This window comes from Carya illinoinensis, chromosome 7 (assembly GCF_018687715.1).
Source record: "Carya illinoinensis cultivar Pawnee chromosome 7, C.illinoinensisPawnee_v1, whole genome shotgun sequence".
Taxonomy (NCBI): domain Eukaryota; kingdom Viridiplantae; phylum Streptophyta; class Magnoliopsida; order Fagales; family Juglandaceae; genus Carya; species Carya illinoinensis.
The window spans coordinates 12,087,260-12,107,158 of NC_056758.1; the positions used below are offsets into that span (position 1 = coordinate 12,087,260).

The 19,899-nt window shown below is 31.9% G+C and overlaps 1 protein-coding gene across 1 annotated transcript; it reads right to left on the bottom strand.

Annotated features, from left to right (window-relative positions):
* Positions 1-5,740: 5,740 nt before the first annotated feature.
* Positions 5,741-7,186, bottom strand: LOC122316713 (auxin-responsive protein IAA4-like). Its single transcript, XM_043133451.1, has 4 exons — positions 6,739-7,186; positions 6,399-6,601; positions 6,180-6,282; positions 5,741-6,051 (listed from the first exon to the last, which is right to left on the bottom strand). Exons 1-4 carry the CDS (start codon positions 6,957-6,959, stop codon positions 5,976-5,978), a joined length of 603 nt encoding a protein of 200 aa, XP_042989385.1. The 5' UTR covers positions 6,960-7,186; the 3' UTR covers positions 5,741-5,975.
* Between the last annotated feature and the right edge of the window lie 12,713 nt (positions 7,187-19,899).

Genomic DNA, 19,899 nt, shown 5'->3' on the forward strand with positions numbered 1-19,899 from the left:
TCCTATCATTATCCATTCACTACTCAAGTGCATTTTAAGTCTTTTTATTTTCAATTTTTCATTTTCTTTTAAGTATCTTTTTAACATCTTTAATCACTAAGAAACAATTAAAAAAATATATAACTTTACTAATATTCACTTCCTTAATCATTAAATAAAATAAAAAATTTTAAAAAAAATCAAATACAAAAAGAGTAATAGATGGATTAAAGTGGAGTAGTAACCCTATCATTTTTCTTAAGTCTATCGTTTATGCTTGTCATTATTTCTATTTCTTGTCCCCAAGTCATTGTAATATTTCCTTTAAGTAAGCAGTAGGTTATTTCTATTTTACACGTGTTGCAAGTTTAATAGATCAGTTAGTTATCCCTGCATCTTCACGTTGCAGTCGCAACATCAATTGCAAATGGTAATTTTAAGATTTTAAATTTAAGAATTTCAGTTACATAGAATTATATAATGTTATTGACTTTGATTATTGATTTTAGATTGTGTAGATTGTAGAAATATGTGTATAATTGTATTAAGGAAATTATTGCAATGAACTTTATCATGGTTCTTGATTTTGGACAGTGAACAAAAAGTGTGGAAATGTTACTGAGAAATTGATTTATTGTAAATAAAAATATGTTACTTTTAAATAAAAATGGTTCTTGATATTGTTTTGGGGTGTGCTAGCCTTGTTATTATTGCCATTGGTCAATGTGTTAGTGAGCTGAGATACAACCACTATAATTATTGCATGCTATTAGAAACAAGCTAGGTGTATTGCATGTTAACAGTCATGTAAAAGGGGCATATGACTTAGCTGGTTGTGTGCTTCGATTTTGGTTTTTTTTTTTTTTTTTTTTTTTGTGTATTAAGCTTGTGTAGATTTCTTTGTGCTTTCTATATAGGCTTTTAGAATTCACTTGTTTTCCTTATAGGCCTGTTTAGATTCTTTTATTGGTTTGGTTTGATTGTTTTATTTGGGTATGATGCTTGGGATTGTTTTTTTTTGTCTTATCTATAAATCCCAAGTGTCTATCTTGTTGCTACAATATTCCTCCGCCATAAGTGAATGTTATTAATAAAATTGAGATAGGGTCACTATTGGATATATGACCTTTGGCCCCTAAAAAAAATAGTATGTGACCTTATGTTATATGTCCTGACACTTCAACCTCCACCAAATCCCAAGCAGGGTCTTGGGTAGTCACAGTGGCTCAACAAGGCTTGTGGTGGCAGAGCTCGAGCGATAGTGTAGTCAGCGGCATGCTCGTCATGTAGGGTTTGGTCAACAATAGCACCCGATTTGGTTGCGATATAACAAGGAGGTGAGAAAGAGAGCAAGACAGTGACAGAGAGGGAAGGAGATGGAGGAGAGGACTTACTAGTGGCTTCATGCAATGTTGTGCACGACACCAGGGTAAGGCTTGGGCTGTAGCAGAAACTAATTGAGGATGAGATAGAGATCGCGGTGTAGCAAAAACTAATTGAGGATGAGAGAGAGACGTAGACAGAGAGACAAAGTGAAACGTCCGGGTAGGGGGAAAGAAGGAAAAGAAAATATTTCTAAGTTTTTTTTTATGGACTTGGGCCTTGAAATTGGGCTTGTGTTAAAACACCCTTGGGCCTAGGATATTACACTAACCGTACCACATATAAAGTGATCAAGGCTTAAATTAGGCAAAAACTCAAATTAAAAGTCTTTATCGATGAATGGTTATATAATTTTCTTTTAAATGTATTCAGGTCTATACCTTGTTTAGTTGCATGTTGCTCTTTTAATTAACGCATGCCAAACAGAATATCTTAAGCATCTACTTCTTTTTAATTATGATTGAAATTTCATTATCATTTTTAGTAGGATTGATGTTGGACATGAATTCACTACTAGTAACTGGCTTTTCCCAGCAATTTTAGTTCTATTGCAAAAATAAAAAAATAAAAAAAATCGCCATAATATATTAGTATTTGCAAGCCCATCATAAATCACAATAATACAAAAATTACTAAAGGAGTGTCTTATATGCATTTGAAATATTTAAGAATATATAAGTCTTCCCATATCAAAAATTGATTAAACTAGCTTTGCACTTAATTTTATGAGTTGTCAACTCGTCATTTTATTTATTTTATTTTGAAGGATTTAGACTAAATGATATTGACAAACAAAAAAATATTGAATCCTTTTTTAAGAAAAAAGATGTAGATATTTCATAAGTTGAACCTACTTCTACTACAAATATTGACACTTAGGCTCTGTTTGAGTAGTCCACTACTATTTATTATTTTATTATTACTTTTTACCTACTTTTCATTACCTTTTATCATTAGATATTCTCAGAATATCTAAGATTACCTCACTATCCAAATGCAACCTCAAAATCTTATGCAATGTTCTCCAAAACTACTCAAGAGTTCTTTAGTTCAAATGCATTTATGCACTACAAGAAAAATGAGTATTTGTGACTAATTTTTTGCAACAAAATTGACTATTTTAGACGAAAACATACTCATTTTAATCGGAAGTACTCATTTTCATTGGAAATAACTAGTCGCAAATAAGTAATTTTCTTGTAGTGATGGTAGAGTGCTTTCGCAATTGGGAAATAGTTAACAACGGATAAGATGTTGCCTTTTTGTGTCATGTGAGTAAAGACTTTAGTTCACCACATAATGTTGCTAACAAAGCTTGTGAAGATTTGATTAACCAATTGTAGCATACTAACAGAGTGATACATCGATAAACAACATAAAAAATTTTGAAGAATTGACTTCGAATTCAGGCTTTAATAGATGCTATTTGATGGCTCACTTTTGAAGCATTTGCTTTAAGAGGTTGGAATGAAAGCTTAAATATTGAGAGTTGAGGTAATTTTACTGAGATGTTGAAATTTTTAACCTCATATAATAAAAATGTTGAAGAATTTGTCTTTGAAAATGTCCAGCCAACAAAATGCCAAATATATCTCATCAGAAATTCAAAAAGAGATTTTGCAAGAAAAGTTAGAAGTGTGATTTATGATGATATTGGGCATGCCAAGTTTTGTATTATTGTTGATGAAACATGTGATGAGTCTAAAAAAATAGATAACTATTGTTTTAAGACTTTTTTATAGAAAATGATTTGTTCGAGAGAGGTTTATTAATCTTGTGCATGTTGACAATATTGTTGCATGAACTCTAAAGAATGAGATATCTAATTTTTTATCTCATCATAATCTCAACATTTAAAATATTTGAGGTCAAGGTGACAACACTAGTAATATGTGAGGTGAGTGGAATGGTTTGCAAGCTCTATTTTTATATGATTACCCATATGCATATTACATACACTGTTTATTACACAAAGTACAATTAGCTCTGATTGCAACCTTAAGGGAGGTTATCCCCATGCACCAGGTTTTCTCTAAGTTAACCTTCATTATTAATATTATTGGAGCTTCCTATAAATGTAATGATGAATTATGTGCTGCTCAAGCAAGTGAAACTACCAAGTTGACTACAACTAATGAAGTTGAGATTGGTATAGGGCTTAATCAAATTGGAACATTAAAACACGTTGGAGATACAAGGTGAGATTTCCATTTTCATCATTTTATGGATTGATAAAAATGTTTTGTACAACTTGTTTAGTTTTAGAAAATATTATTGATGAAGGAAGCTCTTATAGCCAACGTGGGATACTTTCCTCAGCTTATGATATGATAACACCATATGAATTTATATTTATCTTCCATTTGATAAAGGGAAATATTATGGGGATCGCTGATAGTCTTTGTCAATGTTTACAAAGAAAAAAAATGCTCTGGAGATTTTAAATATTGTGAATTTGGTCTCAAGTACAAAAGAGCTTATTCAAAAAGCTCTGGACATTTTAAATGTTGTGAATTTGGTCTACATTGAGAAGGAAATTCTTAAAAGATTTAGAATAGATGCCATAATTGACTAATTTTATTCAATGAAAGAACGATTAGTTCAATTAACATAATTGCTTATATTTTACTCCTTTTTTTTCGTTCAAACTTTGTACTTTGACGACATGTACTTTTTTTATTATTATTATTATATATGAATTTATGTCATATTTTTAGACAATTTTTTACATGTAATTTGGCCCCCTAAATTAGATTTCTAGTTTCGTCCATGCTAGAATGGAAGGGAGAATTAGATGGTCTGACAATGTCAAGGCTTGATCAAATATAAAGGGAAAATGTGACAAAAAGTTGGAGAACAAGACATATATAAAGTAAGGGGAAGGAGGGAGATCGAGCTGCTTCCTTTGAGGTTTGAAGGGACTACCGGAAAGAATGAGAGAACTTGTATTTAATCATGCTTATAATGAATTTTACACCCAAGACCTGTGCATGTAGATTTCAGTGCCGAACCATGTAAATAATTATCTTCTTTTTTTGCAACAAAATATCATTACCTAAGCTATGAAAGGGCACTCCAAGCACACCACCACCAAGAACTGTCACATAATATAAGAATAGAGGGCTGCCTGGCCATACCATTAAAGCGGAAAAATCCTTCAACATATTGGTTAATGTTTTACTGGTTACCTCTTCTGGATTTGGGGTAGCTAGGTTGTTTAAGCTAGGGTTATTGGTTTTTATGCTATCAGGTTTGGCTTAGTGTAGATTTTTACTGGATTTTGTTAATGCAGCCGGAAAATCAGGCATCCTTTCTTCTACGTTTTTAGTTTCGGATGCAATTAATGTGGATGTAATGGATCTTCCCTTCTCTAGCTTCTTCAATCCCCAATGTAAGCTCTCCCTTCCCATTCTTTCCTTTTTTTTCTCACCTGACTCAAAGTGCAATTTTTTGGGCTATTTTGAAATGTTAAATCATGGCAAACTCGTTTTCTATATAAATGGTGGTTTGTTAACTTTGGTTTGCGCTTTCGAGTGGTCCTTTGCTTTCAGTAAAATGGGATCCGGCCATTTAGTTATATTATTTTGTTAAATCATGTGTACATATAGTTTTTGAATGCTTGTTGCCTCGGGTTCATTGTTTGTTTCTACAACTACTTTTGTTTTTCTTTTCCTGCGCGCATGATTGATTAATAAGATGGGCTTGATAATTTTTTTATTTTTCTTAACTAGACAAAAATCATGGCTGGTTTGGATTCAGATATGAGATGGTTTAAAATGAAAAATGAAAGTTGAATAAAATTTTGTTAATATTGTTTTGGAATTTAGAAAAGTTGAATTGTTTATCATATTTTGTATAAAAATTTAAAAAAGTTGTAATGATGATATAAGATACTTTCCAAATCCAAACAGTAGCTTAATTAGTCATAAAGATATTTTATAAGAATAACTTTACAAACTAACATCGCTTCATATGATAAAATCTACTTTACAATAAAATAACTTTACAATCAATTTATAAATTTACTTTTATGAGATCTCTTTGTGCCGGTATCATTTCTTGATCTAAGAACTACATGTTTTCTTCTCTAATCTTTCTCGCCGTGCTCGTCTCCCCTATGATCTAGATCCATCTCTGTAGTCTCAAATATCTCAATATCCTTTTTTTCTCCGTCTCATTGGTGCTAGATTACGCATATAGTATCGATCGATGCTAGTATGATCTTTTGGCACAACCACACCCAAAAAAATGAACCTCTTCTCATGTGATTAATTCCATATCTCCCACAACGTTGAGATTACTTTTTTGAAACACAAGTTTTGGACTACAACTTCCTTCATGCATAGTAGTACTCGAACGTGGAACAAAGAAACTCATGTGGAACGTATATAGTAATTAAGTATATTTCTCGAAACTTTATACAATTCATACCAAAGCAAATTTAGGAAACTATACAACGTGCATGCACTTTTTTTTTCTTTTTTTTTTTTTTCTCTTTTCCCTTTCTGATCACTTTCTTCATGGATAAAAAGTTAGCGTTCGGTGATCTTCAAGAGAAATGGATCTCCTTTTCTTCACCGTCCTTAATGGTACTGGCTCTAAATTATGGGACTTTACACAGCACAACCCAAGCCCCTAGCTTCTGACCCCTTCATGATTCTCAGCCTTTTGCACGAGGATATAAACATACTGCAATCAAACAAAAATGACTATTAGAATAAATTTTTCGTCATTTATTTTTTTTGTTTTTTTTTTTCCTTTTTTTTTAGAACAAATTGTAAACTGAGATCAGATAGGTACTAAAGAAGAGAACTTACTCCCATGGGACATCTCCAACCAGCATCCAATCTCCATCTTTGTCTTCATAAGTCGGCACAAACTCTGAGCCATTATTGTAGCCTTCACTCTCAGAATACTCACCTGAAGAAGGAACAAAAGGAAATGAGGAATAAAAAAAATTAGAATAATTATAATTATAACCATTTTTTTAATTCTCCACCATGCACTGATGCAAGTTCAGATGAAGATGCGCATACCCATACTGAACTTGAACATGTCTTCCAAGGCCTTGAGGAGCTCCGGGTATCCTTTGTAGATCTTCAAATCAATCTTCCTTAGATAAGGAGCTCCGTCCATGCTAACTTTCAAGTACACGCCGGCGGCTTCAGCCTCCATTGTCTTTGCTTGGAAACAGTTTTTCCGGTAAGATCTCACAGGTGGCCACCCGACAACTTGTGCCCTATAATAATAAGACATGTCTATCAACCAGATTAGCTCTTGTAGCCAAAACATAAGAACTTTAATATTCAAAAATTACAAACAATATATAATACAAGGTTTCATGTAACATCAAAATTGAACATAAAAAGTGCTTACTTGGAGGGTGAAGCAATTTCTTGGTTGCATTTCTGTGCGTGTGACGCTTTAGAACTGTCCTTAGATCCGCATGACTTCTCATCCATGTTGGGAAATGCTCTTTTGTTGCTCTTGATGGTACTAGATGGTTGCTTTTCTGACTCCTTGATGCCGGGTAGGCCTAATCTAAGCTCTGTGGCCTCAAGGTTGAGTTCTTTGTCGAACGCCATACATCCTTCCATTTTGGGACGAACTTAGATAGATATTAATGAAACACTTTTCTTCCCACTTTTCAAGATGTTTCTATCAAATTTTGAAACCCAACAATCGGTTATGATACCAAAACCAGATTGAGTTTGCAACTTCACAATAAATTATTCTATGTTCCGGCGAGGTTGGGAGTATAATTCCTAGGGGGAAAAGGCAGAGAAATGCGTGGCATGCCTAGCTAATATTGGTAATCAGGGCGTATTATATAGAGTTGGAGATGGAAAGACAGTGATGAAGGTTAATTAATGGAAACTGTCTACGAAAATAGAGAAATATGCATTACCATCTCTACTTGAAGCGCGTGCATGGCACATTATTTGCTCCCAAATAGATCTTACAGTACTCGATCCATATAATACGATTTTGACTTATTCACCAAAGGGGTTTTACCTCTCGAGTGCCATGCTTATCACCCATGCACCTTTCTCTTGAAGCACCATCATTGTCATGCTTATTAATAAACAACTCTCCATTTCTGATGAATTTATCACAAAATTCATATAATATATGATGACATCGCAAAAGTAACATATATATATGTAGATCATGATTATCTACTATCTCAAATGATGAAGCTAGTTTGCAAGAAAATTGCATTAATTAATATTATAACGTTATTCTTTAAGTTCTTTATAATATAATAAAGTTTAATTTCTTCACCACTTGTCATCATGATCTATACATTTGAGAATATTGTAATTCTAGCATCTAATTTTTTGTGGATGCATCATTATTTTTTTATTAGGGAGTTTGGAAACTTTGGATTCCCTTTGGTTAGAAAGTAGATTCACGCACCAAGAAAGAGTGGGGGAGAGCAGTATGCATGGATGGGGCGTGCAAAGGCATCTAATTACCTTGTGAATTTGGACATTAGCAGCTAAGGGTGTTTCTCACATGAACAGCACAATTGAGGCCATGTACTTACATTTTGGAGACAAGTTTGGGACAGAGCTTAGCCGCCCATATTGAAGATTGGTGATTCCCAATCATACGGATCAGATGAAAAATTTTGAATCACATAAAAGAAATCAGGACCTTTGGATGAAGAATCGGTGTAGATTGCACATGGGCTGTCGTTGATGGGCAAGGCATGGTGTTGGTTAGGGCTTTAATTGGATCCAAAGTAGGGGCAGCCGGGCAGGTATGACATGTGGGCATCCTTAAAGCCTCAAACCCATATGAGCCTATTTGTCTCAAGGGTTTTCTCCATGAGCAATTAACTAACTTCTGTTTGGATCTCGGACATTATCCTTCTTTTAAACAAAAAAAAAAAAAAAAAAAAAAAAAGCATGATTATTAAATTTTAAATTCTACCTAAATTGCCTCCATCTAGAGAATGAAGTTCTAACGAGCCTTGTAAAAAATTACTGCACCATTACTTACAGGTCTTGATAACAGGTTATCCGTTACTCGGCCTGCCCATAACCTGTTATCTAGCCAATCCGCTATCGAATTCTCTTACGTAGAATTATTTTTATATATTTTTTATATATTTTATTAATATAATTGATTAAAATAATTATTTTATATTTAAAAAAATGACACAGTCAATCATATTAGTAAAGTAAATAAAAAAATACGTAAAAATGATTGTGTATAGAATTTTGGTTTTATTTTTTATTTTATTCTATTTTATATTCTTTGTCATTTTTATGGAGGAACTTCTGTTTCATGGTCATGGAAACATCTATTCTCGCCGCCTTTGTCATTTTTGTGGCCGGGGCATCTTTATTGTATATTTTGTTATGGAATTACGGGAAAAAATACGCTCGTTCGTTCAACGGATGCGGGCGGAACGGGATAGAGGCAGTGTCGAGGTGCAGTGCAAAAATTGCCCCCAGACCCAGGCGGGTGTGGGGGCCGAGGTGGGGCGGGGAACCAGCCTATTCAGTTATATGCTATTTGTTGCCTCTCTTTCCAGATCTGCATGGGGTTTTTGGTCTTTTTAAAGCTAACTAAAACTTAAATACGGTATAATATACTTTTAGGGATATCTATGTAAATATGATCATTAAATATCAATTAAACAGGTTTGGGTTTGAAAGGGTGTTAACAGTTAACAGTCTAGTCCCTAAAAGCCGACATGTCTAGTAATAAAGGCTAGTGATCTCATTGGATTAGAGTAAAATTATAATCTCTACGTGAAAAGAAAGAAGGTATATGGCTGATAGGTCAACAACGATCGAGTTTGATTTAATAAAAAATTACGAAATTGGAAAGAGATCATTATTGCATGTCGACGAAAATATATTAATAGACAAACCCATATGAATATTTAAAAATAATAATTCTACCTTTCTTCTCTATATGTTATATATTATATTTATTTTAATTTTTTTATGTTTTATATAATAAATACATAATATATAGATAATAAATAGAACAACTTAATTAGTTTAATAAAAATAAAATAAAATAAAAAATAATAAAAATAAAAGTAATTTTAAAATATATAAAATGTATAGTATATGATGATGAATGGCATCCCTCTTTTAAAAAAAACTATAAATTTAAACTATGAGAATTTATTAATGGAAAATAACTTATAAGCTAGCATTTTAACTTTCTTTTATTTCTTATTTTTTGTTTTTTTTCCAGTTGTGTAAGCCTTTTTAAGGAAGGGATTAATGGCCTCCACAACACGTGTTTTTTTTTTTTTTCCTTAATGGACCTCTATAACATGTTGGTAGATGGTAATGGATTTTGAGCATCCAATAAGCTCCAAGTTCCTGCAGAAAACTAGATGATTTATTTGGTCACATAGGTCTAGACCAGCATTTTGTGTTGTAAATTTTTTTTTTTATTTTTTTAAGAGAAATTGTCATCATTCATTTATCAAAAGATTTATATTCAAAACCGAATACATTCTGGAATGTTGTTATATCATACATAACATCATAAACTAAAATAATATATTTAGAACTCTACCAATACACTATTTCTTTTTATGACTGGTTTAGTTTTCACTACTACTGATACTTTCTACATAGAAATATACAAGAGATAACACTCTTTACTTAAATAGACACTCAACATCACCATTTATAGAATAAGAGGACCCAACCTCTATAGACACAATTATGATAGATGAAGTATATTTTTATTTTAATTAACAATAAGAAAAGTAAAAGGAAAAGTAATAAAATAGATGTTGATGGATTACAGTTGGACCAACTCTGTTAGACTTCAAAATCCGTAATAACGCTTGAAAGCAATACGTTGGTCTCTTTTCAACCACAAAAGTTAGATCTAAAAGAATTAGTAGTGGCAAGTTTGATGATCTGGCGTTTGTAATGAAAAGAGCTGACTTAAAGGAGTGGCACATGAGGACCACGCATGGTATTTTTGCAAAACCACCCATTTCCTCCAGACAATTTGCAATTTGGGAGTCTGCTTATGCCACACATGTCTATTGGGAGTTACTAGAAAGTTGTTAGATTTGTCTTTTTTAGCTTTGAATAAAATAAAATAAAACTAAGCAAAAACAACTACATTCATAAATAAGATGGATGGATATAGGAAGGAGAGAAAGAGAGAGAGTAGAAATCTATGTATATGGTATATGTCATGTGGGATAACGAGTAACAACTTTTTTTAACATTTTGAGATATATACACTTGCACTAAAAAACTACAAAAGTTTAAAGTTTTGCACATCAAATTATCCAAAGTGACACGTTAAGGTCTCGTTTATTTTCAAAAATCATTTCAACTCATCTCATTCCTCTAATTATTATAATTTTATCAAATTTTTAAACAAAATACAATAAACAATTCAATTTTTTTAAACTTCGAAACAAAAATAATATAAAAAAATATATTTTAATAATATTTTAACTTTATAATATTTTTATTTAACTTTTATCTTATAATATGTCAAATCATGTGGCTTAAATGGCATGAGACCCAGCCTCTATAAGAGAGGTTTAGGGTTCGATCCCCATCCCCAAATCTCTCAATATATATATATAGATAAAATAAAAATAAATAAATAAATAAACCTAGTACACTCTTATATAATTACAAATTGATATTTTGTGCCATCAATTAAGATTTGGCTCTTAAGATCATGCTGCCTCGTCTTATTTTCATTCATAATTTCAATAATTCTAATTGATTAAGAATATAAAGCACGGTTCTTTTACACTTTAGGAGTGCAATGTGTCGATTTTCATAGCTCGGAGGTTTCATTCATCAAAATGGCCTATGTGGAATTAGGATGTAAATTGATAAATTTTATAAGGTAAAGATGCACTATGTTCGTTTTAATTGATCTTCTAGATGCCAAGCATATATAAAATCTTCTAATAAAATGTTATTTGTAGTTTACTTAAATATATAATAGTTAGTATCAAGAGTGCGATGATATATGATTCGATTTTTTAAATGAAAAATTTAAATTCGAAATATTTTATTTTTATATAAATAAAAAAATCTAGTTACAAATATAATTAAATACTAATATGTATATTAATTTAATGTGATTAATTAAAAATTAAATTTTATTAAAAATAATATTAATTTAAATTTTAATTATAAAAAAAATAATATTAATACATATATTAATATATAATTTTATTTATATGGAGTAAATTTTAAAAAAAATTTATATAAAAACTAGATTTATAAAAGTTAGCACCGACACCTCCAAAAGAGGTGGCCCGTTCGGTACTGCACGAAATCAGCAAATTACATGTGATTCAAAGGTCGAGACAATCCAGAGCTTCATCGTTTAGGTAAGAGCCACTGACACGAAAGGGTCCCACTTCTTTTGATGATTTATTGATACTCCATTATTAAGAGCTTTGTTAATCTTACCTACAGATTACCCTCTAGCCGGAGGGACCTCTTCTCCAATCATATCCCACCATTTGGGGACCTCTCTCTCGACCAGGATGGGTCCCTTCAAAACCAATAATGATCTAACAGCTTTCGCTTATCTGGTATTTTTATTTTATTTATTTAATTTTAAATAAACCAGAATTTGAATAATGGATAAATAAATTTGTTATAAGTTCATAATAATTGTTCTCTCTCTCTATACTCATTTAATCTCTATAATCTTGTGATCATTCTAATCTTTGAGAAAAATTAGGAGAAATTGATGTAATATTTCCATTTTAAATTTTGAAAGAATGCTTTTCTACGTGGGCACATGTAAAAATTGGAGAGAAAAATTAAAATTGATGTCAGACAGAATTTAAATTAATTCTGACGATGAATTTTAATAGATAATCAATATATATATATATATATATAAAAAAAGACAAAAGATTCATCTAAATTAAATACAGAAAAAACCACATAAAAAATGGCCAAAATAGAGGTCCTATATATTGTAAGTTCAAGCCTATGCTAAGCGCACTAGCATTAATTTTTTTATATGGATCTTTAAAATCACAACTTTTAAAAATTAATTTTCCATATAAAGAAAAATTTTTACATTGGATTATATATTTTTGAACCAAATAACAATAAAATATTATTATTTTCTTTATTTTTTTCTTAAAATTATTATTTTTATATATTTTACAATTAACACAATGTGTTCAAAAATACAAATTCTATATATTTAAATATTTTCAATTTTATATATCAAAATGATTACTTTTATCAATAAATATTAATATATACTAAAAAAATATTTTGTATCATTAACTTAATATAAACTTAATATATCACAATCATATTACTACAAATTTTACAAAATTGATTTTAATGAGTATGAGATAAAAAATAGTAAAATAATATTTGAAGAGTGAATTATGGTTCTTCAAACTTGAATAAATACTATTTATAGTTATGTAAAATTTTAAAAATACATAATCTAATATAGACTAATTTAAAAAGATATCATGTAAATATGAAGATGAATATAAAAATAAATAAATTATTGCCAACGCTCTTAGGGTTGAAAATGAAGTTATAATTTCTTATGGTTAAGATTGTGTCAAATTTATGATGATTTCATGTTATATTTAATTAATAATAAAAATAATTTTATAAATTTAATTCTATTAAATTAGTTAAAATATTTATTAAATAATAATAAAAAAATCATCGCTTTCACATTATGTGCTTGGCTAGGTAGGAGGGAGACAAACCACTCGTGACCTTAAAGCCTCCACGGTTCAGGTTGTGATTGGTAAGGGGTTTGGTAATAAGTCTACCATAATCATCAACAGTTTGGAAAAGTGACGTGAATGATTTTTTATGCCCAAGTGACAATCAAGTAAGCAATGGATTTTAGGACCATTTTCTGACAGAAATCGACAGTATCATGAGGGTAAGGATATGTCATGGGATAGAAGGTTATAACGAAGTTACACGCAACACGCAACTGTTGATTCAAATTACTTCCAACATTCTTCAGATGAACATCATTCTCATCTTGGCATTTCAAAAAAACCAAAAAAAAAAAAACATCAGTCTTTAGTCCGTACGTATAGTGTCCGATGCGTTGAGGGATAAAATATTATAAAAATGTTTCTTAATGCGCAGGCCATCAAAGAGTCATCAAGGATAAAAGAAGAGAGAAAAAAAATAAAAGGAGAACTAAGGGAGTGAAAGGGAGGGAAGGGGAGATATGGCATTAGGGGTAGGTCAGGAAAAAAAGATAGATGGAATATAAAGAAAAGTGATATGACATAAAGTAAGAAAAGTGATGTGATATAAAGTAAGGAAAGACATAAGATAAAAGGTAAAGGACTTACCACTTCAATATATTTTTGGGCAAGGCTTCTTCAATCTCAAGACATGAGTTCCAGTGATAGAGTCTAGATATGGAAGAGCGACCTACAAACATTATTGTACAGTGAGGATGAGAGACTGTAAAATAATCTTATTATAGTGGATTCTCTCATCCCAAAACTCCCAAAGACGTAAGTTCAGTGCCGAACTATATAAATTTGTGTGTATATATCTCTCTACTTTCCTTACATTTATTTACTGTTCACCGACACAAGTATACGCACCGACCCCGTACAACCACACCGGATAAGCTAGAGGCCCACACAAGACCACCTCAATGGTGTTGGGGATAGATCCTTCTCCCCTTCTGGCCCAATATCGAAAACCCAAACTGCTGAGCGCTCGGCCCAAAAGCATACAAAATACGATATTAACATAGTGGGTGGGGATGATGAGTAGCAAAACTCCTACTATTTTACTACTCTTTTTTTGGGGGGGGGTTCATTTTGCTATTTGAATATGCATTAAAAATCTCAAAACATAAACTTCTTGCATAATATAGAAGAAAATATGTCAAACTTGTATAAAATTGAATTTATTTTTAATTAAATGACATGATTACATTGATTGATTGAATTTATTTTCTTTTAGATTATGCAAGAAGGTCATGTTTTAAGATTTTTAATCCAGATTCAAATAGCAAAACCAACAAAAATAGCTAGCTAGTAAACTAGTATTAAAGGAGGTGTAAGGGTATCGTTACCCATGTTGCATACTTATCAATTACACCATAATGGGCTTGCTATGCCAGCTTGTAACACAGGATCTTCTCTGAGTTCAAGTTTGGACAATAAGCTTCTTGGTTTGAATGATTGGACTTTCTTCCTAATAAATAAGGATAATTCGAATTTTCTCAAGAAGCGGAATTTCCACAAGCTAGAATTTTTGCTCATCTTACAGTTCACGTCAAATTATGGTGATTGCACATCGACGTCACTTAAGAAGCTACTAGTGACTCCTAAATAATTTCATGATTCAAGATCAAGAGCTAATCAAGATAATTACTCTAGAAAATCGTAGAGACAAAGGAGAGCCTTTGTTTTGGACATTCACTTTGCACTCTTTTTTTTATTAATGTACATGAAAATTTTATTTAAAGATTTTTGTATTAGGATGATTAATTAACTTCCTTGAAGTTAAGTAGTAGTGGTGGGGAGTTAATTAACTCCTAGTAGTGGAGAGTTAATTAATAACTTCTCCACCCCATCTGGACACAACATGCGCCATGGGGTACCCATTACTAACATCTTCTACTTATCCACAATGGGTGCTATGCACATTAATAATCTCCTCTTGATCTCTCAATCAATTATCACTCATAAAGAAAATGATGCATATGACCTGACGACAAGGCAAATGGTAGGAGTACTAAATTAAGTCATCATTTTACTAACATAGTACATAACTTATAACATCTCTTCTATACTCCAAACTATTTGATCTCATTAGGTCAATGGTTTTTAATCCCTCACGAGTTTATAACTCAAAACAATTCTTGACCTTGTATTATATAATATGCTCACGATTACATCGAATCAAAACAACATAATTGCCTGAGCTATGAGACATAAAATAATAAGTAAGAATCCAAATAATCTTCCATAGACATTCATGTCAATTCAATTAGATTTGACTGCTTTCCTAGATATGTTCCATGAGACTATATCATTCGTGGCCTTAAGAAAATATGTTAAAGTAGCAACATTAAGTTTTCATCTCATGATATAGTTCTAGGTTCAAGGACACAGTGATAGATCATCTATTAATCCATTAGGGCTACAAAGTGATGGAGTAGAGACCTATCCAATCACTCCCTCATATAGTCGTGTATAGCACATACAATATGAAATGTATGTTACTGTGGAACTCCCACTCAATTGGGCTTGTCACACTCAAACATTGTAGGAATCTTAATCTAGTCGCCAAGAAAGGCGCTCTAACTTGAGTTTCTTAGCATAGTTACTTATCTAGCATCTGCATAAGATCTCACATTCTGCTTTAATCAGGTTTCATAAAGTTGTGCAAATGCTTCATATATGACTCTTGTAAGTCTCATCTTAGCCAAGTTAAAGTGACATTTTTAAATTTATCTTGAATGATCCAAAAGCATCAAGATGTTTACTTGCTCAATTTTCAAATGTCAAAGTAATCAATTTGTCTCATCTTACTCACTATTCAAGCACCAAGGTGATCATCCATTTGAATGGATGGATCTTTGTCTGGTGAAATCTTTATAATATGTGCTTTTCATTAATATAAATCAATTAATAATATGAGATAAACTCAATAATTTCACTAATGCAATAGATACTAATAGTGTCAAATTTACAATAAATTTATGTTATCCTTAATGCAACATATATAAAATTAGATGAAATCTCAAACTTCGAACATGAGTTTTGAAAACATTTATACTATTAGCTTTAGTAAGAGGATTAATTACTGTCTTACTAGTAGATATATGTTGTAGGATCACCTCGTCTCGTGTAATAGCATATCAAATGTAGTAAAAATGAATATCTATGTGTTTGGTTCTGTCATGATATTTGGCATCCTTAGCATATACTAAAGCTGTCATATTATTAATGTATATCTTAACGGCTCCATCTACAAGAGTAATAACCTCTAGAAGCTGAAAAAATCTACTCAACCAAACAGCCGCTTGTATAGCTGCTAAATAAACAATGTACTCTGACTCCATCATGGACAAAGCAAGGCTTGATAGTTTCTTGCTACAGCATAAAAAAGCTTCCCCACTAAGCATAAATGCATAACCTGTTGTGGGCTTATGCTCATCTTTATCACTAGCCCAATCAAAATCGTTATAACCCTTCAATTTCATGTCTCCACCCTAATAGCAAAGAACGAGGTTTGCTATCCCATGACAATATCAAAAAATCCCCTTAATTGCTTGCCATTGAACATGTCTTGAGTTACTCTAATAACGATTAACCAATCCAACTGCAAAACAAATGCTAGGTCTTATGTACAATATAACGTACATCAGACTTCCAATTGCACTTGCATAGTAATTCTAGTCATTTCTTTCTTTTCCACATCATTCCTAAGGCAATGTTCTAGGCTTAATGTATAACACTTTTCAATCGAAGTATTTATGGGTTTTGAGTTGTGCATATGGAATCATTCCAGAGTTTTCTTAATGTATGTTTCTTAAAATTTTAACTCATAATACATAATTTGCTTCACCTATGTCCTTTGCTTCACCTAACTCCTAACACATAATTTCTGGCTAATAAGATGTCATCTATGTACAAAGACAAAATTAGAAAACTCTTTCATGTATGTTTGACATATACACAATGGAATTTAAAATATCATTATTGAGACAATTGTTTAAGGTCATAAATGGAATGTTTCTGTTTGCATACTTTGCACTCTTGGCCCTTAACCTTAAAACCAACATGTTGATCAATATAGATCTCTTAGTCTAGTTTTTCATTGAAAAATGTAATTTTCACATCCATTTGAAAAAATTACAAATCCAAATGTGCAACTACAGCTAGAATGAATCAAGTGGAAGCAAATCTCACCATAGGAGAGAATGTTTCTTCATAATCTATACCCTCTTTTTGTGTATAGTCATTCGCCACTATTCGAGCCTTAAATTATCAATTGATCCATCTACTTGGAACTTTTTAAACCCATTTCTTTCCAATAGATTTGCACTCAGGTGGAAAATTAACTAACTCTCAAACTTGATTATTTGCCATAGAACTCATCTCATTTCTCATAGCAGCCATTCATTTATTTGAAACAGTTGAACTTAGTACTTCGTTATAAGAAACATGCTCATAAAAGTCACATGGAGCAACATGGAAGATTCCCCACAATCTCAAAATAATGACGAGAAATGGTCCACATTCGATTATACATAATTGAGACTCTTGTGAATCATTTTCTAATAGTATATTTCTACTAGAAGGCAAGTCACTCCCACTATCTTTTGTGATTCTAGAATGTGATAATTCTCCATCTTGGCTAAAAGATAGTGTAACTCCCTCAAGTTCTTACAACTCAAAAAGTTCAAGATTTTTCTTTGCTTCACCAATATTGGAAAAATGATTCTCCATAAATGTGACATCACGCGACTCTATTTCAGTCATTCCTCTTTTAGAATCTTCACCATACATTACATAGTCATTTGAGCTCTCTAAATATCTTATGAAGATAAGTTTATTTGCTCTAAGGCAAAGTTTCTCATGTTTATGGGAATTACTATGGACATAATCTGTAGAACCCCAACGCACAAATGTTCTAAATTTTGTTATGCGTCATTCCATAATTCAAATGGGGTTGAAGTAACTGATTTAGAAGGCACACAAATTGAAATGTAGGCAGCAACTAAAAGAGCATCCTCCCAAAATGATATTGGATGGTTAGCATGTGCGATCATTGATCAAAAATTTCCAATAAGGTATGATTCCTCCTTTTCACAATATCATTTTGTTGTGGTATGTTAGGAATCGTTAACTGTCTATGCATCTCATTTTGCTCACATAGTCCCTAAAACTATTTAGACAAGTACTCTCAATCCTGATTAGCTCGTAAGATTTTTAAATTCCTTTCTTTTTAATCTCAACCTCAATCACAAAGCACTTGAAGTAGTCCAGTGCTTCAAAGCGATGAGAGATTAAAAAGACATAACTAAAACATGAGTAGTCGTCTATAATGGTGAGAAAATAAAAGGCATCATGGTGTGCCTTCACATTCATAGATCTATCAATATCATAATGAGCTAGCTTTAAAAGATAAAATGCCCCAGGAGCCTTTCCAAAAGGCTTTCTACATGCTTTCCTAGATAAACAAGGCTCACACATAGGTAGACTTACATTAGCGGGAGACCCCAACAAGCCTTCTCTAGCTAGTTTAGTCATTCTATCTTTTCCTATATGGCCTAGTCTAGCATGCTTCACATATAAAGTGCATAAAGCACATCATAGAGAAGTAACAAGAGCACCAAATGCATCTTGAGTTGGTAGGTGCCAACGCCAAGTACTTCCTCCCAAGTTCCGTTACCCAATATAACATATTGTCTTTCAGTTGATATTATTTTATAATCAATGAACCCAACTCGATCTCGAGCAACATTTTTTATTGCTCCACAATTCATTCAAGGATTGAGTGAGCATATGTGAACAAACATAAGTAATGAGAAAATTGTATTCAGTGGATACCTTCTTTGTCTCAATGCACTTACAAGCAAAGTGTCCTACTTTTTCATAGTTATAGCACTTCAATTTGGATTTATTATTGCTAGCACATCTGCGACGCTTTGCTATTTTTCCATCTCTTGGCCCAAGTGTATTTGCCACTCTAGCAAATCTCTCATGTTGCTTGCGTTTAGGCCTAAATGCATTGTGCTTCCTAGTTTTTTCAACAAGAAGAGTACTATGGTGCATCAGCTTCAAATGATGAGATATATCAACAAAAATTTTAATATTCTCATTATGTGTCAAAACGAGCTTCATTTTCCCCCATGTTGATTAAGGTAAAGATGTATAATAGTAGTAGCTTGTTATTCATTAATGAGATTATTACCAACAACCTTTAGATAACGAATTAAGCCAAACATCGATCTCAAACCTCAAAGTGAGAGCACAATGCCTGCTAGCTGATGTCCCCCATAGGCAATTCTCGATTGGTTCCACATGTCTTGTACAGTTGAGCCGTTTTCAAACTCTCTAATAAGATCATTGTGCATACTGCTAAACATGATAAAGCGCGCACACAGATCTTTCTTTGCCCAAATTTGATAGGCTTCTATATTACGATAATGTTGGGAAGTATTCCCTTCCTCAAGTTGTATCATAAGATGAGACATATTTTTTAAGACTTCATATTCATTAAGTATATACTGGACATTTTTATGCCATATGTCATAGTTGGTCCTATCTAATTTATCTCTTTTAGTAAGGTCAACAAATACGTTCTTAATGGTTATTATCACCACTTTTATTGTACAAAATTGACATTAACACACATTTAGTTTTATTCTAAAATCTAACTAGACTATTGACTTTCATCCTACATAGTGAGATCAAAAATTTCACAAACAACTAGTAATCATCTCCCACTATAGAGTCAAAATACCACATCTAATTAATTTTGAATAAAATTTATAGTAAAGTCTTCAAAAAACCTC

Excerpts from the sequence above, each read along its gene's own strand:
- LOC122316713 (XM_043133451.1), bottom strand. The coding sequence starts at position 6,959 with ATGGAAGGATGTATGGCGTTCGACAAAGAACTCAACCTTGAGGCCACA. Across the intron at positions 6,602-6,738 it reads GAAATTGCTTCACCCTCCAA|GGCACAAGTTGTCGGGTGGC; the intron begins GTAAGCACTTTT and ends TTATTATTATAG. Across the intron at positions 6,052-6,179 it reads GTTGGAGATGTCCCATGGGA|TATGTTTATATCCTCGTGCA; the intron begins GTAAGTTCTCTT and ends GTTTGATTGCAG.